This window comes from Agaricus bisporus (assembly GCF_000300575.1).
Source record: "Agaricus bisporus var. bisporus H97 unplaced genomic scaffold AGABI2scaffold_3, whole genome shotgun sequence".
In the NCBI taxonomy this organism is placed as follows: Eukaryota; Fungi; Basidiomycota; class Agaricomycetes; order Agaricales; family Agaricaceae; genus Agaricus; species Agaricus bisporus.
Window position 1 is genome coordinate 2,082,304 of NW_006267366.1, and position 22,592 is coordinate 2,104,895.

The following is a 22,592-nucleotide window of genomic DNA, read 5'->3' on the forward strand; positions in this document are numbered from 1 at the left end:
AATTTTTTTCAGTGTTTTTTTTTTTGGGTGGTGTTGGTTGTGTTATGTTTTGGTGGTTATATATATATATATATATATATGTTTTTGTGGTTGGTATAATGAATGTTGTTGTACTGGTTTTGGGGGTTGCGTGCTTTGTTTTCTCGCTTTTTCTCGAAATTCTTCGAGGTAAATTGGAGCTGATTACTTTTTCTTTCCCTTTCATTCACAGTCGATACATGCATTATGGGGGTAAGAGCCTTTGGTAAGCATCGGCTTAAATACCAAGTTAATTTTGTAACTATCGGTGATGATTGTAGAAGAGGGAATGAGCACGGTCTGAATTCTTGGAGTGGAGTCGGACGACCGTCGACCGTGGTGTGAACCATAGGATCAATTATGATTTGAGTGACACGTCACATTTTATTTCTTCTACTTACACTACATACTTTATTGGTGTGGTCCTACGCGATTCCCACCTCTACGTCTCTTATTTTTATTTCCCACCCACCCAAACCCTTATTACTGGAAGCCCGGTCAGCCAACATAGGTGATCGAAGCCCACGCTTTTGGGGTGACCTGACTGCGTTCCAGCTTCGATCTCACCACGCAGGGATCTCAGGCCCAAGCCCTCAATCCCAAGCCCTCAATCCCAACTCGTAATGTTGGTTGACTAGTGACTAATCGGCTCGCGACGAAATCATTATTTGTTTCATTGTTTGTGTGGGTACGCCTCGGAGACTTGTGGTGATCATAAAACGAACGATGCTGATTCTGCCCATCATCTTCTTTGCCTAAGAGGTCTGTGCACAGGACACTTGATGTTCCCGGACATGTCGCCTCAGGATCCACTTTGTTCCCACCCTCTTTTCTTCATCCGCGACATCAATCTTTGAGAGCAACGTAATTCAAAAGCATGAGGATGCATCCAGAGTTGGAAGACGCATTTGATACGGGATTGTCGATGCTGGAAGGTAAGGCGTAGAATGATTTACCATGGAGGCTGAGTCTCACTGAGTAGTATTCAAACTGTTTACGAAGCACCACTCCGGCCTAATGGAGGAACGCATTGAGACAGACCCGACTGATTCCAAGAAGTTGGTCCACAACAATGACACATTCTGGGACACTTGGAAACCTCGTAAGCTCCATGCTCGATTTACTAATCAGACATTGAATACTAACAGACAGTAGTATTTCGTCGTCTGCCATATTATTCAATGCCATTTTATGTGTCAGTTGATGAGCCATTTATGAAAATTCATAAAGCTTTCACGAAGGAGATCATCGCATGGCTCTGTGACTCTAAGAGGAGGAGTAATGTCTATCTCATCTCGGAAACATCGACGCCAACGCTATACGACCATCGAAATACAAGGGCTCATCTCTTTTCCAAAATTTGTTACGATGCTCAACGATTCGGAATACCAAGGAGAACTAATTCCACCCACTTTTGTGGTGGTATTGACTCACTTATCTCCGGCCTTGCGGCACATTACCCCCAATACCGCCGCATTCTCGCAAGGGAATTGATTGACAACCCTGGAATTCTCGGACTACCACCACGTACACGATTCACAAAGCTCATTCACGAACCATGGAAAGCACTTCGAGAGTCGCATCCTCAATACATCACGACGCCGCCCGTGGCTATTCTCGGCTGGGATTCTGAATCCCCCGATGAAGAACTTTTGCGCTCAATCTTGGAGTTCAGCTCATTGCCCCATTCGTCATTGCTACTATGGATCATATCAATCGACACCAATATCAGGCGTCCTATCCAGGACCTTCTTCACCCATTTGTGCCATTAAAATACTACCGACGACCCGTTTGTTATGAAGACGTTCTTGTGGACGCGGCACTAATTCTTCACCACCGGTTTAGTGCCCTTCGCCACAAGCATAAGGAAATATCTGACGCAGACGAGGTGTGGCCTTCAGAGGAGCAGATGTCACAGTTGATCAGGGTTGTTGCGGGCGTTTTCGAGACTGTTGAGGTCATGATTCAATTCGTCGATTGGGAGGACGACGGTGGACCAAAGGCACACTTGGAGACATTTTTGGCTTACATGGTCAATTCTCCCTCGCCTTCTGACGAGCATCCGTATTGTGCTCTTGATCATTTCTACACTCGTGCGCTTTCCAACATTCCTCCCCACCTTCTTTCGGTTTTCAAACATGTCTTCGCTATTACTTCATATAAAGCTTTTTCAGCGGTATCCTTTGGACCTTCACTGGCCTGCCTACTTTCCCTCGGGAAGGATACATTGCTCCCCGTGCTTCCCCATGTTTACCGCTTGGTGTTGGTGAGGGCCGACGTGATTGCCAATTCCAATCCATGGGTCAGACGCTTCTTAGAAGATCCTACGCGGGCAGGTCAATTCTATACCTCGCCATCTGAATCTCGTCTATGTGCATTTCAAGCATTTCTATATATACTCCGTCATGCTTCAAATCCCACTGCAATGGTGAAGCTGGTGATTCAATGGATTCAAGGCAGGGAAGATGGTTCCTTGGTTATGATCGACGAACTCCGACGATCAGCTAGCAATCAGTTCGGTCGCATGGGCAATATTGTGCCATCTGATCAACCGTCTTTGGTATCCACATTATTTCGTGACTTTGATTTTCGTTGCCTGGCACATACTTGCGATACAATCATTTTGAGTGACTTCGTGAAGTTTCTCAGTATGCTATATGTGAGTGTCGTCTCAATCAAATATTCTTGGCTGACGGGCACGTTCTAGTGGCAGAGGGGTGACTTACCAGACATTGTTCGCATCGAGCCTATAGGTCTTTTAGACAAGCAATTTATCGATAATTGTGAAGGGCTTGCCGAACCACTGGTATGAAGATCTATCTGAATACTTACGATTTTCGACTCATTATCTGGTAGGAACTGCAAACAATGCGACTGCCTCGAGGCCAAAAAGAATATAAAGAATGGGTTCTTTTTCTCGTCACAAATCCCAAGTATGTATTACTTGGTTTTGGAGATGAGACTGTCCTCGTCGTGCTGTCCAATCGTGCAGGCAGTCATAAATGGTACAGCGGTGTCAGCATCTACACAGCTGCTATGCTTGATTATATGTAGCCAAACCGACTCACTCATACCTGCGCAACTCGTTCAAGCATTCAATATTGTGTAGGAACAGAATTAGTACAAGAGGAGATGATTCAAGACGGACATGTATGCTCAGAAAATGACGAAGAATTGTATGTACCTCCCAGACTTTGTGGCACAACCTCCGTAACCGAACGCCAGGTCACTGGTGGTCGTAATATATTAGCACTGTTGAAACCTCCTCCGAGTGGATTTTTAGTAGCCGTTGCTGTGCGGGACGATTCTCAATGGTGCTCGTATTCAGAGCCGAGGAATGCTACGATCACGTGGTGGCATCATTTTCATTGGATTACATTGTCTTTCCCGCGTTCTACTACGCGACTGTGCCAAAGATGCACAGAGGTTCCGCTTCTTTATCCAGGGGCAAGGGGCAAGGGTTTCCTGCACATCAAATATGGGAAGCTCTGGGAAAAATATGACGACGGCAACTCGGGACATCGCCCTCGCACATAATCTCCATTTCAGAGCGGACGAGGGTATTACCCTCATTCTGTCGACGCTGACACACTCTTCTCGGCTCCCGGCTCATCCTCATCCTCTTTCTAATGGTGTTCTCCTAGTAGTAGGCACCGTCGTCAACGATCTCTTTGTCCGTTGGCCTCTTCTCCAGCCATACTGCCACGCCCGCCCCACCCCACTCAGAGAACCATTCTACACACCACCCCGATCTCCCAGAGGCGCTCATCCCCTTCGTCCTGCTTTCCAGTGCATATACTCCATCGACTTGACCCGCACCCGTAAGCCTCCGATATTGTCTATTAACCAATCCATATCTTAATCTCCTCCGCTAGCGTCCGAACACCATCGTCGATCATCATCCACTGTAGCCAACGACATTTCCTGAAAATCACTATACTTCGATGGGAATCTATTCGGGTGGCAAGACGGAAACAGTATTGGTTCAGGACTGCTAAAGCTCGGAATTCGAGGAAACGCCCTTCGAAGACAAGTTTACGATGACACGAATATCAATAACAATGATAGACAGAACTCACCACGTGGGAATACAAAACTGAGTAGGCTTTTCTCGGCCTGTGGGATGTCTATTGTTGGTCAGCATTCAAGGTGAAAGTGGAGGATATCTCGGGACTCGAGGGAGGGGGACAGGCAATAGAGGGAGGATAGGGAGAATACTAAGTGGTGCTGGTGGGCAAGGGAGTATTGACAGGATTGATGGCGAGGAAGAGAAGAGTGAGACTAGCGGTGAGAGGAGTTTAGAGAATTGGACCCTGATGGATTCCTGAGCTTGAGGAGCGGTACTATCAACGAGTCTTCTTTATGACACTTCCAACAACAACCACAATAACGACAGTCGACTTCAATGGCGAGAACATTAGGTCAAGCTGAAGCGAAATATGTACTTGAGGTGTATAACCGCTTGCACCATGTACGTGTTTATTTTCTCTGGCTTTTTGTTTATCTCCGACCTTTAATTTTAAAAACATTAGTTATATGATATCCCTGAGTCGACGCTGAACTTATCGACACATTTAGAGGATTTGGCGTGGTCTTATCCGGCGGAGCCTGTGGAACGGACGGCGTGAGGTTGTGGCTAGTTGGAGAACGAAACCTGAATTGGAAACGGTGAGTGATATTGTGCTTTAATTTTCGATGATATTTTATTGAAGTTTTGTTTTGGTTAAGTATAAAAAACCGCCGATTGTGCATGTTAGTTCTGCGAGTCCGCCTCCGATTGTTCATCGTTGGCAGCAGTATAATTTAGATTCCTTGGCTGAGATGATGAGTCAACAACAGCATCAACAACAATCACACCCACTACCACTACAGCTACCGCCGCCGCAATTACAATGATAAGGGATCGTCGTCACCGTCATCGACATCTTCATCGCATCCTTTACATCCTTCATATCATCCTTTGACGCCATTATATCAAAGGCCTCAATCCCCAACCTCTAATGTTGATTGGCTAGCGACTATCCGGCTCACGACGAAAATGATTTCATTATTTGTTTCATTGTTTGTCTTGGTACGCCTCGGAGACCTCACACGGCGGACAAATAGCTGTCAAGTCGCATGCCGAGTGATGCTGTCATGCGGCATGTCATGTAATTGTCATGTGCAGTGTCAAGTCATCCTATGTCACGCTAGTGTCACTCCCTTTGATGTAATCGCTTCAGTAACCACTCACCGCTACTTCCTACGCCTTCTCGTGAAGTTATATGTACATGCACACTATGCTGTTAATTGCACGTTATAATACACCATAATAAATCTGTTTGTGAGCAATGTTGGCCGTATTGCACTGATTTATGGGCACGATGACATAATCAAGTGACTGAGGTACAGGTAAATTAGGATTGGGGGAAAAACCTCCGACCGGGTTTTTCCCCGGTAACTTACCATGACCCAAAAATAGGGGGTTAGTTACTGGTAAGTTACATGTAAGTTACCTGTCACGTGTAACAATCACGTGCGTTAAATCTATATTTGGCACAACTACTAGATACTCGAAAATACATTCAATTTGGCGTTCAGAAGTCTAGACTGATGGAGAAATCATTATCATCACCACTAGCTATCACCTCCAGAGCAAGGGAGAGAGTTGAAGATGTATCAGGAGGGACCTTTGAAGGCGCATTCCAAGATAATGCTGCCGCGACGTGCGTCGAATCTAAGGCAACTGGTGATGCCTCTATAGAGCCGGAGGCAGAGTGAACTTTAGCTGTGTCAGCGTCGTGAGTGAGCCAGTCATCCTCATCATCAGCTTCATCGGCATCGGCTCCGTTGATAACGACTTCTGAAAACCTCTCCTTCTCTCCTGGCTCCCCTGTGTCTGAACTTGCCTGATTTTCCCCCTTTTGTGTGTCGTCCATAAAGCGATTGCGGAACTCATAGAAATGTAATTTAGGTCGCCTCAGGGAAGGAGAAATGAGCTGGAAAGGATTGATTAGTAAATGGTATGAAAACAGGGTTACGAATATTCATCCACCTTGCTCTCTTCTTTAAAATGACGGCGTACCCGGGTAATCGCCCCCATCATGTCAACGGAAATTCGAGATCGTAATGGTGGGGATAGCCATGTGAATACAGATCCTGTGCGTTCTTCTTCCATAGAGTTAACGCGAACGGAAAGGATTTTGATGGCCAGGATCTGAAAAATCAGAATGAGCTGGATTACGCATAAAAAAGTGTAAGGCGACTAACCGGTAGGACCTGCGAGAGCTCGTTCTTACACAGAGCACTCCACCATAATAACGGGCCTGTATCCTCATCATAGGGAGAATTGAAAGGATATTGTTGTCGTGAGTAAGCTTTGAGTTCACTGAGCAATTTGGAAATAAAAATGGATGCTCGGTTGCGCCATATCGTAAGTTCAGGTTTGTGGCCGTGGTTGATTTCCTTCTCGGCAGTGCTTATAAGAAAGTTAGCCACCCTTTTGAAAACGGCCAGGTTATGTATTCCCGCAAAGTCGGGATGGTCATTCGATGCCGGTTCACACTTGAAGAGGGCGCTGGTGACATGTACTGTGTAATCATTAGTACGTATATAAGATCTGGACTTGGAAGGGACGTACCAGGTATTAGATACGCTGCAGAAACGTAGATATCACTAGCCAAATTACCAGTTCCGAATAACTGGTTGTATCGCCATTCCAAAATGGATCGGATTTGATCTTTCTCCTCATTTTCGAACGCCATTCCTTTCTCTTCCAGAGTTTCGAGGGTCAATGCCAGAAACGCATGGAAAAACACGTAGACATCAGCAGCGGTGGCCATGTTTGATTCGAGGCAAGTCATCGCTTGGATAGCCGGAGTTCCGATACGAACAATTTTCGCTAGAGCGAACTCGAATTCGTGGGTTATGAAATTGGCTTTGGTGTCAAAATACTGCGCGTAGGCCTGTTCATATATACGTCAAGATATCAATGGTGAATTCAACAGCAACAATACTCACCCCCATATTGAACTTCTTGCGTCTCACAATCTCCTTCAGGACGGGCAGATTTCGTTCCAGTGAACGAGCTGAATAAATAACAGTCCCAAACCGTGTCTTTCCTACTGCTTCAAGTCCACGACCCGGGGCACCAGGAACGACGCTTCGAGCTGCCTTGAACTCCGCCGTCCCAAGATGGGACTTATGGATCTTTGTGATAACTGCCCGTACGATCGTAAGTGTCTAATCATTTCGCTTATATCAGTATGCGACCGACACAACAAGATCATAAAACCCTACCTGTCGAAAGAACGATAGCTTGACTATGTCACCGATTGTGTTGCTGATATGGTGAACACAATCGGCAACAGGAATGATGGTTGGAACGGCGCGAGCTACCTTGGTTCGTCCTAGAAGAGTATTCCCGGTACTGTCAGACACCATACACGAGAATCGTGCGGGACCGATTGCTTCGATTGTCTGTAAGACGAGGTGAGAATTAGGAAATTGAGGGATAGGCAAATAGGGATAGGCATACCTGCATAGCAAAGTCTCGCAGCCAATCACCCGTGTGCGACTCAGCTGTCGCCTCTCGAACCTGTAAAAGATATACTTGGCTCAGTGGTGTAGAAACATGTAGAGTCCAAAACGATTCCCCGCTGTGTGAAGTTCCCCCATCAAGAGAAAGCGTCAAATCGTTGTGAGCCTTAAGCTCCTCGACCGTATTGATATATATTCGGTCAGCTTCTCCTGGAATCCACTTATCACTCAAGGCAGATCGATCCGGGGGTTTATAAGAAGGATCGGCATAGGCAAGTACTTTTCTCCATGCGCTCGAAGAGGCTAGAGACAGTGGGAGACCGCAGACACAGAAGAGTTCAGTTATAGCCAGCGTTATTTGTTTGTGACGTTGCGCTTTGCCCAACTCCTTCGCACGGTTGAAGAAGTCAACACTACCCTGGTGGACTGCCCCATTCGGCCTCGCGGGTTCTTTGTCGGTAACACCTGTCTTCTTCACATCTTTTTCTTTTTTCCCCCTCTCAGCTCCCTTCGCCAATGTCTCCACTGTTAGAACCTTGCCAGAATGTCACGGCGTCACGCTGTCACATCTGTCACCACTTTATTACATAATAATTCCCCTCTGCTGCTACAGTTCGACGGAGGCTAAACTATCGGCATACTGCTAAAATGGCGCAAGCTACAGATTTACCAATTGAACTAATTGATCTTATCTTATCTTTCTTGCCTCCGAACCATGCGGAGCAAGTACAATGGAGAAGGGCGACGGCGGCTGTAGGAAGAGAGGTTAGGCCGATAGGTTGGAACCTATCGGATCATCAGTGCAGACGGTGTGGGAGGATATGCTTAGCAATGTGGGACGAAGAGGAACGGAAGGCATGGGTAATACGGAGATGGGGATTCTGGGGACCACGGCAATGGGAGATAGCCGGATTCTTCATACTATGTCCATGTGATGCGATGTTGGGAAACTACTTCGGTACGTATTGGTTCGTGTGAGTGGATTACTCGTTTAGGAGTTGTTTGTGCTTGTGGACACTTTTATGGTTTGTTTGGTATTGTTGACGTTTTTATGATCAATCTATTTTCGTTTACTTACTTCTTACTCCACTCTTCCTTTCTCATGTCAAATGTATAATTAGTTTATTTTCTCATACGTACTTCTTTTCACATGTCAGTATATAAATAAGTTACCTAGGGTAGTTGGTCTGTGCGCCGTAGTCTAGGTATATAAAGTAGGTAGAAACTTGTAGAAGACTCCGTCGAGTTCTCTTAGGTTCACGCCTAATAAAACTTCTGTCACTTTACTCTTAGTTCTTGAGTTTAGGTGTGACCTGTGACAGCTCAGTCACAGTCGCCCTAACATCCACCTTCAACGATGGAGCTCTCAGTGCCGATTGTACGCGAACTTTTTCCTGCAACCCCGGGGCCAACTTAGTACAAACCCTGGCATGCTTGAACACCCGATCTTTTCCGCGTTTGCTGACAGTGTGAGTGCACCCTTTCCCCGAGCATCTCCATACAATGACTTCTGGATCGGATGCCTTGTAGCAACGGACCGTCAATTGGTCCAATATGTCCGAAGATGGTCGACCGCCTCTCTGAAGATCACGGCCTTTTTCTTCCGGACAGTCGATCAGAGGGTTTTGAGCCGGCTCCTCCTCCGATTGTTCCTCTGCGTCATCCTCAAGCAAGATATCGAAACTTTCCCCTTCATTCTCATCCATCTCTTCTCCAACATCGATGTCGCGTCCTCTCCTCATTCGTTTAGGTTTCCTCGCTGATGTATCCAATGCGCTGTTGCCACGTTTACCGGACAAAGGTACGACTCGTTTAAAGATTACTCCGATCTGCTCGTCTAAAGAATATCCAGGCCAGCGCTTTATAAACTGATTAGCTGTATCCTTTTTAGGTGGCGGCTGTTTTGTTTCCGATACCATCGAGGCTTCATTTTTGATCAATGCCGCGTCTCCCTTGTGCTGCTGGCTACATGCGCCAGTCTGAATGTCATGGTGAGTATCGTAAATTTCAAGAACATTTCTATGATACTTACTATGAGATCTTGAATGTAAATGCTAATTAACTCTAGAGCTTGGAGCCGACCCGGGACACCATCAGGTGAAGAGGAAACAAGGGGAATGGTTGGATAGATGTAGGAAACGATAGAATTGAAGGCTAGTGTTGAACACGAATGGCTGTCCCCTTGGCTGGGGCAAGGTAATGACTCAATTTTCATATCTTTATCCCATCTGTGTTGCTCTAACCACCACACTATCATTGCTAGCAGATCGTTAGGTGCCTCGAATCCAGCCGGGTCGCCGTATCGAACCACTCCTTGGTCGAGATCCAAAACTACGGCTGTCCAGTGGTTTCCTCGGGGCTGACCTTGGTGTGGAAGTACAGCCGAGTGGTCACCACCAAGGTACACGGATACAATGGTCGCCAAGTGATGTATCTGTCCACCCGCAATCTCTGCACCCAAATGACGAAGGTACTGTGCTGACGAACTAGATGAGTACTCGTTTCGCCCGCATTGATATATACTTCTCAGGGTATCACTCCACACGGTCCCGACGGATCGTTTTCCAGGCGCATCTGTCAACAGCTGCCAATCCAAAACGGCTGTCATTTGATCAATATGTAGGCTCGACAACCAATCTTTCGAGCAGAAGCCAGCCAAGAACTGGATCCCAATGGATCCCCCTAATGAGCGAGGTAAGTTGTATTTCCATGGTATGTGTGTCAATACGCTCATCCATTCTTGAGCTGTAGACAATCGATTAACCCATGCCACAGCTCGCGTCCAGGTGACCTGTGCCTGAGCAACGCTATGTTGTTCCATCCACAAGTTCACTACCCAGAAAGGTAAGAGTATCTGGCTTCCGTTGCAATCATATGCGAACGATTGATACTCTTTGTTCGTCGCGATTAGGTTGCACATTGCCTGAACAAATGTGACGGGAGGGACTGTGAGGGACGAAATAGTCAACGCGATCCTTGACGCGTCGCAATTTTCGAAATAGCTGGGCAGGGTCGACAACATGCTATTAACTGGAGTAGCAGGCGAGTCGGGAGTGGTATTCGGAGGGGGATGTTCGAGAAGGCTGATGATGGAGACAAGGGGATTCGGTAGATACTCATCGCGGATAGGCTTTGGGATGTCCATATCACGTTGAACCAAAGTTTCATTTTTTCGTTATGTCGCGCCCTCATTGCAATATATTACTATATATGGTAATTATTGCAGCACGTGATACCGGTAATTAACTGGGGTAAAACCCCTGCCGCCACCCCCGGTAAGTTACAGGTAAGTTACCAGTATATTACCTGGGAAAAACCTCGTGGGGAAAAACCTAGGGTTTTTCCCCCAACCCTAAGGTAAATAGCAACCCAGTGCTTCTCCGTCCTTAATGCTCCTTAATGGAGCCGAAAATTTGTTTGCTGTGATATGCATTTAACATTATTAATGCATAACTTATGAATACAGTTGAGATACTAGGCTACAATTCGAGTTTAGTTGAAAAGACAATTTCCGTGGTAACTAATATGTCACAACAAGTCACAGTATACCCAGTGTGACCTGTGACCCGGCAACTTGACAGTGCACATGACAGCATCACTCGGCATGCGACTTGACAGCTATTTGTCCGCCGTGTCAGGTGATCATGATGCTCTATAAACGAACGATGCTAATTCTGTCCATCATCTTCTTTGCCTAAGAGGTCCGTGCACAGGACACCTGACATTCCCGAACACGTCGCGTCAGAATCCACTTCGTTCCCTCCCTCTCTTCTTCGTTCACAACATCAATCTTTGAGTGCAATATCATTCAAAAGCATGACGATACATCCAGAGTTGGAAGAAGCGTTCGATACGGGTTTGTCGATGCTAGAAGGTAAGGTGTAGAATGATTTACTATGGAGGCTGAGTCTCATTGAGTAGTATTCAAACTCTTTACGAAACACCACTCCGGCCTAATGGAGGAACGCACCGAGATCGAACCCTTTACTCACAGGTTGAATTTGGGCCATGACAGGGACGCATTCTGGGACAATTGGTATCCTTGTAAGCTCCATATCCGGTTTACTAACCTGAGATTGCATACTAATAGACAGTAGTATTTCGTCGTTTGCACCATTCACCATTATTTGTTTGGCCAATTCCTGAACCATTTATGGACATTCATAAAGCTCTCACAAGGGAGATTATCTCGTGGCTCTGTGACTCCAACAGGAGGAGTAACGTCTATCTCATCTCGGAAACATTGACACCAACGCTATACGACCATCGAAATACAAGGGCTCATATCTTTGCAAATATCTGTTACAATGCTAAACGATTCGGACTACCAACACGAAATAATCCCTACAGCTTTTGTAGTAATATTGACTCCCTTATCCGTGAACTTGCAGCACACTACCCCCCGTACCGCCGCATTCTCACAAGGGAATTGATTGACAACCCCGGAATTCTTAAACTATCAACATGTACACGCTTCAGAAAGCTCATTCATGAACCATGCATGGCAAGCTCTCCGAGAATCTCATCCTCACTACATCATTCCGCCACCTGTGGTTGTTCTCGGCTGGGATCATGAATCCCTAGATGATAAAGAGCTTTTGCGCTCAATCACGCAGTTCGGCTCATCACCTCATTCATCATCCACTGTGAGACCGGGGGTGTGGGAATATTCTAAGGTTGCATGTGTTTGGAACGAAAGCCTTTTCGACCTGATTATTACTGTCAGCGGGGCATTTATTGGCGGTTTGTGCCATCAAAAATATCTTCGCTACAACTTTCACTTCTCTACCCCGGGAACGGGGAATTTTTTCACGCGCACAGTAGAAATATCACTTCATCGAGTAAAATTACGGGGTGAAAATTACCCCACCGAGATTAGAAAATAATTATCTAGATAATCATTCATTAGATATCCTCTTTGGCACCTTCTGCTTGCCCTTCCGCCCGCCGTCAACATTTTCACCGTCTACCAGCTTTCTTTTCAACTGATCCCTTCCATTCTTCTTCAGCCGTTCCTCATCCAGACCACCTTCCATTTCTTCCATTTCTACATCTGTTTCCCTTTCCACATCTTCTGCAACCACCTGCATGTCATCATCATCAAATATCTCAATAGCGTCGTCACTATCCCCTTCTTCTTGGCTGCTTTCTTCAGCGCTACCATCATCATGATCCGCCTCATTGTCTGAGTCTTCTTCGGCACTAGTTTCCTCTTCTCTGTCACCACTCCCCTCTTCCTGACTATCACCCCCATTACCATCATTGCTAGCGTCATCGGAACCGCCTTCATTCTCCAACTGCCCCCTATCCGTCTCACCGCCGTTCAAAACCCTTGACTTGATAGCGTCGTCTGAAGCAGGCCTAGTGGGAGGGGTATATTTACGTGCTAATTTTGATTTGTAGCTCCGTTTGTTTTTGTTTATTGACGACATTATCTCATCGAGAGCCCAGTCCCTCTCATACCTTCGGAGTTGCGGCATCTTCTCTTTAGCCTTACAAGTAGTCAGTCATAATGTAATAAAACACTTAGAAACATACATATTTCTTGGCCTTACACACGAGAGTTTGATCTTGTTCTCTCCACTTGAGATGTCGCGGAACGAGACAGTCGGATAGAGCATCACCAATAACCACCTGTATGTTGTGAGTATGAGATCAAAACGGACATAGAAAAACAAACGCTTACCCAGCAAGCATTATATAGTTCCTTGTTGTCTTCGAGTCCCATCGCTTCTCGAAGGTTATATGGTGGACGGGGCCTTGGGATTAGTGGAAAGCTTTCCTCGGCGTCTGGCGGCCTTGCAGCCTGAGTCTTCTGCTGCTTGTCGAGCATTGCTATAAAAATTTATGAGGATGTATTGACCGAAATATACACAACCTTTATATTTTAATAATACACATGTATTATGGAAACATTATGGAAACATTACCGTAAATGTAATTTACATAATACACATATATTATCTAAAACATATGTAAAAAAATAATTCAATAATGTTCATTTTCAGGGTTTTGTTTGCATAAGGTTTAGATATGTTTTAGATAATATATGTGTACTATGCAAATTAAAATTACGGTAATGTTTGCATAATGTTTGCATAATACATGTGTATTATTGAAATATTGAGGTTGTGATAGTTATTTACCAGCTTGTGTGGCTATGGTAGCCTTCAGACGCTCCATTTCCTCGAGAATGGCTTTCGAGATTCCACTGGTCTCGTTTGTGGAGGCGTTTGATGACCCAGCACTGGCAGAAGTCGTCTTCGGGGTGGGGGCGGATGCAGCGGGTTCCACAGGCGGGGCAGACTGAGTTGGAGTGGCCGTAGGTGCCTGGGGCAAATCAGGAGGATCAACTGAACAGACCAGGGGAATCGTCACCTGTTTCTTTTTGGTAGAAGGCTTCTGCGATGTAGCCTTGCTCTTCTTGGAGGCCATGATAGGCACCTGTATAGTAGCGGAGGATTATATATATATTATTATGGTGAAATCGAACTATGCTTACCTCTTTCCCTGAGATCATAGCAGGGGCAGCTTTGGATTTCTTGAGGGCGGTGGTGGATTGCTTTGGGGTTGGGGTAGACTCCATCGCCTCAGTGGAGTGGTCGAAGTCATCTAAAGCGGGTAACTTCTTCGGCATGACCGTACCCTTCTTGAAGTTAGTGAATGAGTGGCTTGATGATATCACTCGCTCACCTTTTTACCAGTAGCGGAGCTAGCTTTGGCCTCCTTTGAGACAGTGGACGGCTTTGTTGAAGTGGTGGAAGGTTTCTTCGAGATGGAAGAAGATTTCTTTGAGGCGGCAGAAGATTCCTTTGAGGCGGCAGAGGGTTTCTTTGAGGCGGCAGAGGGTTTCTTTGAGGCGGCAGAGTATTCCTTTGATGCAGTAGACTTATTCAACGTAGTGGCAGGGCTCATCTGCCCTGCTTCGAGAGACTCCTCCAAGGGAGTAGTAAATCCCTTGAAACAAATCAGAGCCATAGAACTTTCGGAAAGTAAAATGTTACCTCTTCCACGGCGGTGGACTCTCGCGTAGCGGAGGCTTTCTTCGACACTTGTTTGGTCTTCAATGGTGCACTCAGCTCCACTGAGGCAACCTCACGTCCCTTATAAAGCAGTCGGTGAGTGTTGAGTAACGTTTAGGAAACTAAAATTACCTGTTCCTCCAAGACACTAGGCTCCGCTGAGGTGGTTATGGAGGTAGGATCCTTTGAAACAGCGTACGTCTTTTTGACTTTCTTTGAACGAGCCTTCGCTTTCGATGAGGCGTGTTCCTTCCAAGCAAGAGTCGATGTGATGAGGTCCTTGACGAGTATTGAAAAAGCATTCTCACCTCTTCCTGCAAAAGAACTGCGGGCTCTTCGACAGAGGCTCCCTTTGGTATACCGCTTGATCCCTTGTGCGCCTTCATAGTCTTCGAATGGCGGTTAGACACATCCAAGGATCCGGAGGCGGCGTCATCCGAAGGTGTCGGTGCAGTATTCTTCTTCGCACTCCTTGTGAGTGGCATGAAGACAAAAATCTGTGTGAGTTGGGACGAAACCCTGCCGCAGCGTAAGTAACAAGCTCTTATAGGTAAGAGCACAGTCGGGACTCGGACCATGAGATTCTGTGGCAGGCGAATAACAGAACCCGCCGATAATGAGCCAAACCAAATGAAGAATTATTACCGAGCTCCGGATGTAAATATCTAAGGGGCAGGTCAAAAAGGTCAACGGAGTGCAACGGGCTTAGCAACGCTAACGAAATGCGTACCAAACCAAACAAATATTTCGTCAGCAGAGAACAGCGGAGGGAATGGTATAAAAAGCTGCATGAAATTGGATGGAGATTCAGACCTGGCATGCCTTCCTCCTCCAGCATTTTGCCTATTAAAGACGAACGCTCTTCTTCGCCTCTCTTCAATGACTCCGGCTTGAGGTATAGATCGGTCACCCCAGATTTTCAAAGTCAGCGGGATGTAGAGAAGTATAGGAAACTCCGCGAGGAGGAAAGACGGCGCTGCTTGGTATCATCAGGAAGTAATATTCAGAACACCCAAGGTCGGCTAACGTCAGTCTATGTTCACTTATCATAAGCTAAACGTTTTTTTATAGTAAACGGGAAACATACCGGAAAGGAGAAAGAAAATCAAAGTTGCGTCGAGGATTCTGATCCCGGTACCAGATCAAACTCCCCGCCTATTCCAAGTCAGCGAGATACAGTGAGACATAGGGAACTCCGTGACGAGGAATTGGTGCCATCGGGAAGTAATATCCAGAATAATGGTATGTTGACCTAGGTTCACTTATCATATGCTAAATGTTTTATAGGAGCCTTGAAACGTACCGAGATGAAGCGGAGTGTAAGGAAAGCCCGCACTAGAAAGATAGCGGGGGATAGTGGATGACTTTCCATAGGATTTAGAAATACAGAATATCTTCTAAACTCTGTTTTTTTGAAACCCCGCCGCTATTGTTCTAGTTTAGTGAACCATAGACACTCGGAATAAACAATAATTAATAAACACTGACAAGAATAGTAAGGGACCGACGGACCGTATGTGATGGTTACCAAACCCGATTAGATACTTATCAATTTCCCCAAGCCGACGCTCCAGATGCCTGACCGCTTCGACAATGACAGCGACGATGGCTTCGATGAATTCGAGCAGACTCAAGACTTGATCTTTCAACAAGTCCAAGCATATGAGGAGGAAGAGGATGAGGTAGCTTTAGCGGCTGCAGGTATAGTTGTATACCTTGAGCAGGAGATACGAAGCATACAGGCCACGCGTCGGGCGCGCTCTCGACAATATCTTGTGCGTGCCGAGCTCTTACCAAACCCACGAGTCAATACTCCCTGGCAAGTTCTCTATATCCACCAGAATCCACGAGGATTCATCACGACAATGGGTTTTGACCCTGATACTTTTCAATCTATACTCGACTGTGGGTTCCAAACCCTATGGAATGCGACTCCAATTTCCCGCTCAGACACAATTCCCAATACGTCATCAAGGATGGATAGACGTTCATTGGATGCAGCAGGAGCATTGGGCTTACTTCTGCATTATCTGAGCTCGAGCATGCTAGAAGTAAGCCTATGCGAGATTTTTGCTCTCATTCCCGTGACTGTGCACCGTTATATCGCCTTCGGCTTACCTCTATTGCTCAAGACGCTTCGCGATATGCCACAAGCAAGAGTATGTTGGCCTACTGGCCTCGAATTTCAAGAACAAAACGCCCTTGTCGTTACACGCCACCCCCGACTGACTGGAGCTTTTGGCACCATGGATGGATTAAACCTACCGATCCAGGTGTCCGGAGATGAAAATATCGAGAATGCTACGTATAACGGTTGGTTGCACGCCCACTTTGTTAGTTCTGTCTTCGCATTTGCTGCTGATGGTACGCCCATATCTTTTCCACAATTTTTGACTAAACATGTTTGTTTAAAGGTACTATAATTGCATGTAATCTGAACGCTCCGGGAAGTTGGCACGACTCGCGCGTTGCACAACCGATCTACTCAAAACTTCTTCACCGAACTCCAGAAGGATACTACCTCGTAACAGACACGGCGTTTCCACGGGGGACAAATCAAATCGCAGGCCGTATTCACGCCCCTCTCAAACAGAATTCACGGCTCCCTGATGATGAACAAGAAAGGAACGAGCTGCTGGAGTTCAACCGGCAGCTCCTTTCCTATCGTCAGACTGCCGAATGGGGCATGCGTTCATTGCAAGGTTCATTTGGGCGACTACGTATCCCACTTCCGATCCGTTTTGATGCGTATCGCGGTAGCATACTCGAAACAGTAGCTCGACTCCATAACTTGCGCACACGTTGTGTTGGGATTAATCAAATTCGGTCAGTCTATATGCCAAAATGGACTGAAGACGAGGAGTTTTTGCTTCAGTTAGGTAATACTATGTTCTCTAACATCCGAAAGAACGATAGAGTCTTGCGATTCCATATTGATGCAGTGCCGGTTGACGAGAATTGAAGGTGGAAATGATGGTCAAAAATGTATATTAGTAGTAGTGGAGTAGATTAGAATCATTGTCTTGTATCGAAGCAAAAAGAAATTGAGGAGAAGATTGACTTGGAGAAATAGCCGGCTCGGAGACTGCTAAGCTACCAATGTGGGAAATTAAAACGTAACTATAGTGGCGACTCAACGAGTGAGACAAGAGATGAGAGAGGTAGACAAGAGAGAAAGACAAGAGAAAGAAGAGAGAGGGGTATATCAAAGAATCTCTTAATCAGGATCACTTACAAGGGTTGACTAACCTCAGACCCCGCATCATCGACTACGGCTTCATCAGTGCCGGGCGCTGTGCGAGAGACATAAGGGCTTGATTGCGCCCGATGAGAAAAAGATGAATGGTGGGTAAAAGAACTGGCACGGTGGGAAGAAGTAGGAGCTGATGGAGATGCAGTGGAAGAACTTTGATATGACCTAGGGTCCGGGTAAGTGAATCGACGAGTACCCGGACTATCATTCACTCCAGTAATATAATCGTGTTCATCATCAGAGCCGCCGATCCAAAGTGTTTGTTGTCCATCAGGGAAGATGACGTCTTGACGATAAAGTTCACGGCGCGGAGCAGATGGGATGGGAGGGTTATGAATAGGGGGAGGCAAGGGCTGTGGAGCTTGAGAAGAAGTGTTATTTTGAGTCGTAGATATAAAAGATTGCATTTCGGCACGATCAGCTCTTCTCGCAGCATCTTGATACCGTCGCTCCGTCTCAATGAGTTGTGCACATAGCGAGTCGATGCGTTTCTGAGCATCCCGAAGCTGTTGGGTAAGTGAGGAGATCTGCTGAGTTTGTAAAATCTGAACTTGAAGGTTTTCATGTCTAGCATGTCGAGTAGATGGATCGAGTGCAAGGCCGATGTTGGTTAAGAAAGTATGGTTTCCGTTTCGAATCTGGGACGAGGGTGGTTTAGGAGTCTTGATATGGCGGGCAACGTATTGGACCTTTGATTTTGCCTGAGAAGGCCCAGGTGTGTCGTCGTCGTCGTCATCTCCACTTTCATCTGAATCAATATCAATGATGTCATCGTCGTCGAGGTCCAACGTCCCGGCTTTGGCATTGATAAGATCATCGATAATGAGAGCTTCTTGTACGTGCTCTGGAACAGTAGCCGACCCCGTTGGCTTGGTAGTTTTGGCAAGCTACAATGATTTTTAGTAGTCTATCAAGTCATAGATAGGGATGACTCACGTTTTTGACCTTCAACTCGAGTGATTTTGCAGGGCGCGTGGGCCGACCCATCTTTGCTGCCATCTCGTTGAAACGTTTCCCAACCTCTTCCCAACCTCGAGCCCCAATCGGAAGAACTTCGCGAGTAATCTCGAGCAGAAGATCTAAATCCTTCTTGAAATAATTAGGCGAGTTTTTGACTCGGCCTCGTCGCTTCGGCTTGACTTCTGGCTTGACTTCCTCAGCTGGATCGCTGCGTGGACGCTTGGCCTCGACTTCTTCAGCCGTATCATCCATTGATTTTCGCTTAGTGCCTCGAGTAGCAGTGGGATATTCATCCAGAGCCTTGGCCTTGCCTTTGGCCTTAGTAGAGCGACGTGCACCTGCTTTCTTTGGTGCGGGTACGGCAACTTTGCTGAGAAGCTCCTCGACAGGTGGAAGCACCGAGGATTCGTCATCGCTTACAGCGGCAGGGAGCAGAGGGATTTGTGAAGTGGAAGGGTCAGGAACGAGAGCAGCAGGTACAGACATGCTCGGATAAGAGATCGGAGCGGCATGAACACCGTAGTTGGGAGGAAGTTGGTTGTTGATAAGAGGATGGGGGGCTGGAGGCGATTGGTGCAAAGTTGGGAGCGAGAGAGGAGTCGGGTAGAAGATATCTTGGTTGCTCCTAGGCGGAGGAGCATGCCCGTTGGCTGGAGTTAATCCAGGAGGAAACTTGTAAGAAATCGTTAGTAAACTACTCATGCGACAAAAACTTATCTGTACTCACGGTTGGAAAAAACGAAGGCTGAGCGTAGGACCCGGCGCTAGATACCTAATCGACAGTTAGTTTTTTTTTTATCAGCAAAAAGACGACGTACCTGAGAGCTGGGTGGAAATATCCACCCAGAACTGGCAGAAGTATTCAGTTGGGGTTTGGACTCCTTGGTCTCTGAACCCTCCAACTTGACGATCTGTTTCCGGGCCATCGAGTGTATGAATAAATAGATGTGATAAATAAAGAGTGTTGGAATGAGCGGTGATGATTGGAAACGAAGCTCTGGACGGCTTAAATACACATCGAGTGGACATCCTTGAGGTGTAGTCACCGTGTAATATGCGCTCAAAATACTGCGCATCCCGGAACTCTGCTGAGCGGAAATTGGTTAACACAGTCGGCACTCAATGTATGAGAGTCGAGGCTGTTTCATGTTGCACGCTGCCACTTTTCCACGGGCCATACAGGCGGAAGAGAATAGTTATTAGCTAATCTGAGGCTATCTCTAATGTTTTTTGAGGTCATCAAACACCTTGGCTCAGAAATGTATGTACAACAGCGTACACGGCGGTAGGCCCATCGCAGCACATGTTATCTGCGAGGACGCAACGATGGGATCATATTGATTCCCTGAGTGATTGATCCGAATATAACGAAATCCCAGAGATTTCATCTCACAGGTGATGTGAGTGAGGTAATATTCCTCGCTCAAAGGCCTGGGAGAGGGTCATAGAGGCCTCTTTCAGACGCCAGTCTGGAAAGAGGTCAGTTTAGAGATCCGCTAACATAGTTACCCGATTTAGTCACCGGCATGTCCGGCAAGGACCCTTAACGCACTTTAGAAAATATTTCTGTGTTTCTAAATCCTATGGAAAGTCATCCAGTAAGCTTAAACGGAAGAGGGATGTGAGCAGAGAAAGTGTCGAGGCACAGGATGAATGTCGTCCTGAGAAGAAAGTCAACCAAGTTAGTGCTTGTTATCTCCCTCTAGACGAAGAGACTCACAAGAATTCTAGTCTCCAAGGACCCTGAAGATGATACTTCCAGAAGATGTGCACTCCGTCGAACTGGCCATCCAGTTCTTCAGCAACGATGAATAGGCGGGTTGACACATAGCTATTTGGTTATGTTTGTACCTCCTTGCTACTCTAGTCACTTGGACTTAATCGATCATCCTTTTATTGTTATGCACTGTTTGTTCACAGCCTTCTACTCAGCGTTTCCCATCTCTTGAGAAATCCTATCTCTGGTATCCCTGCTACTTCCACAGCTGATCTCCTCTTCTCGCTGAATTCATCCATTGCTGTGTCATATTCTGTGGTTATGAATCGGCCTATGGACATATGCTTTGAAGTAGCCAGCAACGTGTGCCATCTACGCCTCTCAGCTCGCCATCGGGGATATATTTAACTGGTGAGCCCTATCTTTGAACTGCATGTAGAAACAACATATGCTGAACTATATGTCAACTTATTTCATCAGTCAAATTCAATCCCTACATTTCCCTTCAATGACTTATTTTTGCAATGGCTGCGCACGTGAACACCACACCACATGATCTAGATCCTCGAATCAACCAACACCTTTCTTCTTGACTCCATCCATGGGTAAATCACGAAAAGTCATATGCACATGCGGTTGTGGTCGATTTGTTTCTCATCCAACAAGGCGAGCGCACGTGGCAAAAGTAACAAAATCAGCAGGAGAACGCTCAGCTGATCGTGTAGCTGGAAACAAGCGCCAGCGCTCAACTTCAACAGAAAGCGATGTCGACCAGCAAATGCAAAACAAAAGAAGATGCACCACACCTATTCAAGACAATATATTACCCTCTGGTGACTTCGAGCCTCTACTGAGCGATGATGGCAACAATGATGTTGTCCCATCGACGCCTCAGTCAGCTTGTGTAGCAGAACGGAACATGAATGCCCTTTTTCAGGAGAACCCTCCTCCCATGGCAACTGCAGGTTCTCGATGGGAAGAAGAATCTAGCGACGAGGATGAACAAAATAGCGAGGCTGAAAGACATGACAGCGAAAACGAAGAAGAGGGTGCTATAGGTAACAAGGACGGAGAGGACGAAGAAGAGCGAGAAGACGACGGCGGCAGTGAAAGAGAGAGTGAGGGTGAGGGTGAGGGTGAGGACGAAGAAGAGAACGAAGACAGGAATGGTGAACATGACGGACGGAATGAGCTTCATCGCCTCACTATGGATGAGGCTGGAACTTCTGTATGGGATGGGATGGATGACGAACGTCTCCGCTTGATCATGGCATTCGGTTGGTTTTTAGCTATTAGAGTGTTGAGTAGTGCTGATTCAATCTAGATGAACCGTTGGGTACAGCTGATATCGATCTGCTTCGGAAATATGTCTTCAAGGTCGAGGACCATCTGACCGAGAAGTCATTTGCGCGACTTGCGCAGGTCTTCCCTGGGTCTGGACATGTATCACTCAAAATGACGAAGAAACAAGTCCGGTTGTTGTCAGGTTTCCAATCAGTTATAACAACATCCGGAGAAGAACGGGTTAAGTTCAATCGCAAAGCTCACCTTCATTAACGAGTCGTTTTCATCTCTGATACTTAGACGCTCGAAACAACCCCCGAAAATTCTTTGACTACATTCCTCTGATACCTCGCTTACGGGCTATGTCCTCCAATGCCCGAAATGCCGACCTCATGCGCTATCGAGCCCGTTTCGATCATGAGCCTGGAGTCACAAAGGATGTATTTGATGGATCCCATTATCAGTCATTACTGAATAAGATTGTTCCCGCCAGCAATGACTCTCCCTTTTTCTATATTTCGGATGAACGTGATATTGCCCTTGGTCTATCTACCGACGGTTTTGCTCCATTTAAGCGACGGGATAAAACATGTTGGCCAATCATATTATTCAACTACAACCTGCCCCCCGATATACACTTTCAAAAAAAATATTGTATCAATGTTGGTACAATACCGGGCCCTAAAAAACCATGGGATATGGATTCCTTCCTTCGGCCTCTCATTCAAGAGCTGATTCAGCTTGAGGTGGGAGTTAAAGCCTTCGACGCGATCAGCCAATCTATTTTTCTACTTCACGCCTATCTTATCCTTGCCTTCG

The 22,592-nt window shown here is 46.3% G+C and overlaps 8 protein-coding genes across 8 annotated transcripts; 4 read left to right on the forward strand and 4 right to left on the reverse strand.

Moving 5' to 3' along the window:
• Positions 1–1,780: 1,780 nt before the first annotated feature.
• On the reverse strand, positions 1,781–2,436 carry AGABI2DRAFT_191505 (hypothetical protein). Its single transcript, XM_006459504.1, has one exon. It carries the CDS (start codon positions 2,157–2,159, stop codon positions 1,932–1,934), a length of 228 nt encoding a protein of 75 aa, XP_006459567.1. The 5' UTR covers positions 2,160–2,436; the 3' UTR covers positions 1,781–1,931.
• A 1,061-nt stretch (positions 2,437–3,497) lies between these two features.
• On the forward strand, positions 3,498–3,947 carry AGABI2DRAFT_116529 (hypothetical protein; the record flags this gene model as incomplete). The annotated part of the gene is made up of 2 exons (XM_006459505.1): positions 3,498–3,840; positions 3,895–3,947. 2 exons carry the CDS (start codon positions 3,498–3,500, stop codon positions 3,945–3,947), a joined length of 396 nt encoding a protein of 131 aa, XP_006459568.1.
• Positions 3,948–6,477: 2,530 nt separating this feature from the next.
• AGABI2DRAFT_65595 (hypothetical protein) lies at positions 6,478–7,489 on the reverse strand (the record flags this gene model as incomplete). Its single annotated transcript, XM_006459506.1, has 3 exons — positions 6,478–6,963; positions 7,019–7,240; positions 7,298–7,489. Coding segments are annotated over 3 exons (900 nt in total), but the record flags the coding sequence as incomplete, so codon positions are not given.
• A 4,946-nt stretch (positions 7,490–12,435) lies between these two features.
• Positions 12,436–15,044, reverse strand: AGABI2DRAFT_142064 (hypothetical protein; the record flags this gene model as incomplete). The annotated part of the gene is made up of 11 exons (XM_006459507.1): positions 12,436–13,029; positions 13,076–13,171; positions 13,224–13,372; positions 13,484–13,501; positions 13,684–13,867; positions 13,901–13,981; positions 14,040–14,186; positions 14,231–14,494; positions 14,542–14,640; positions 14,692–14,838; positions 14,868–15,044. 11 exons carry the CDS (start codon positions 15,042–15,044, stop codon positions 12,436–12,438), a joined length of 1,956 nt encoding a protein of 651 aa, XP_006459570.1.
• A 333-nt stretch (positions 15,045–15,377) lies between these two features.
• On the forward strand, positions 15,378–15,960 carry AGABI2DRAFT_116532 (hypothetical protein; the record flags this gene model as incomplete). The annotated part of the gene is made up of 4 exons (XM_006459508.1): positions 15,378–15,576; positions 15,631–15,801; positions 15,847–15,878; positions 15,934–15,960. The coding sequence occupies 4 exons, from the start codon at positions 15,378–15,380 to the stop codon at positions 15,958–15,960; spliced, it is 429 nt and encodes a 142-aa protein (XP_006459571.1).
• Positions 15,961–16,223: 263 nt separating this feature from the next.
• AGABI2DRAFT_40932 (hypothetical protein) lies at positions 16,224–17,398 on the forward strand (the record flags this gene model as incomplete). Its single annotated transcript, XM_006458776.1, has 2 exons — positions 16,224–16,923; positions 16,974–17,398. Coding segments are annotated over 2 exons (1,125 nt in total), but the record flags the coding sequence as incomplete, so codon positions are not given.
• A 392-nt stretch (positions 17,399–17,790) lies between these two features.
• AGABI2DRAFT_116534 (hypothetical protein) lies at positions 17,791–19,698 on the reverse strand (the record flags this gene model as incomplete). Its single annotated transcript, XM_006459509.1, has 4 exons — positions 17,791–18,699; positions 18,749–19,444; positions 19,500–19,544; positions 19,591–19,698. 4 exons carry the CDS (start codon positions 19,696–19,698, stop codon positions 17,791–17,793), a joined length of 1,758 nt encoding a protein of 585 aa, XP_006459572.1.
• A 1,392-nt stretch (positions 19,699–21,090) lies between these two features.
• On the forward strand, positions 21,091–22,046 carry AGABI2DRAFT_116535 (hypothetical protein; the record flags this gene model as incomplete). The annotated part of the gene is made up of 2 exons (XM_006459510.1): positions 21,091–21,766; positions 21,814–22,046. 2 exons carry the CDS (start codon positions 21,091–21,093, stop codon positions 22,044–22,046), a joined length of 909 nt encoding a protein of 302 aa, XP_006459573.1.
• Between the last annotated feature and the right edge of the window lie 546 nt (positions 22,047–22,592).

Bases quoted from the DNA above. Each gene is read 5' to 3' on its own strand.
- AGABI2DRAFT_191505 (XM_006459504.1), bottom strand. From the start codon at position 2,159: ATGTTTGAAAACCGAAAGAAGGTGGGGAGGAATGTTGGAAAGCGCACG.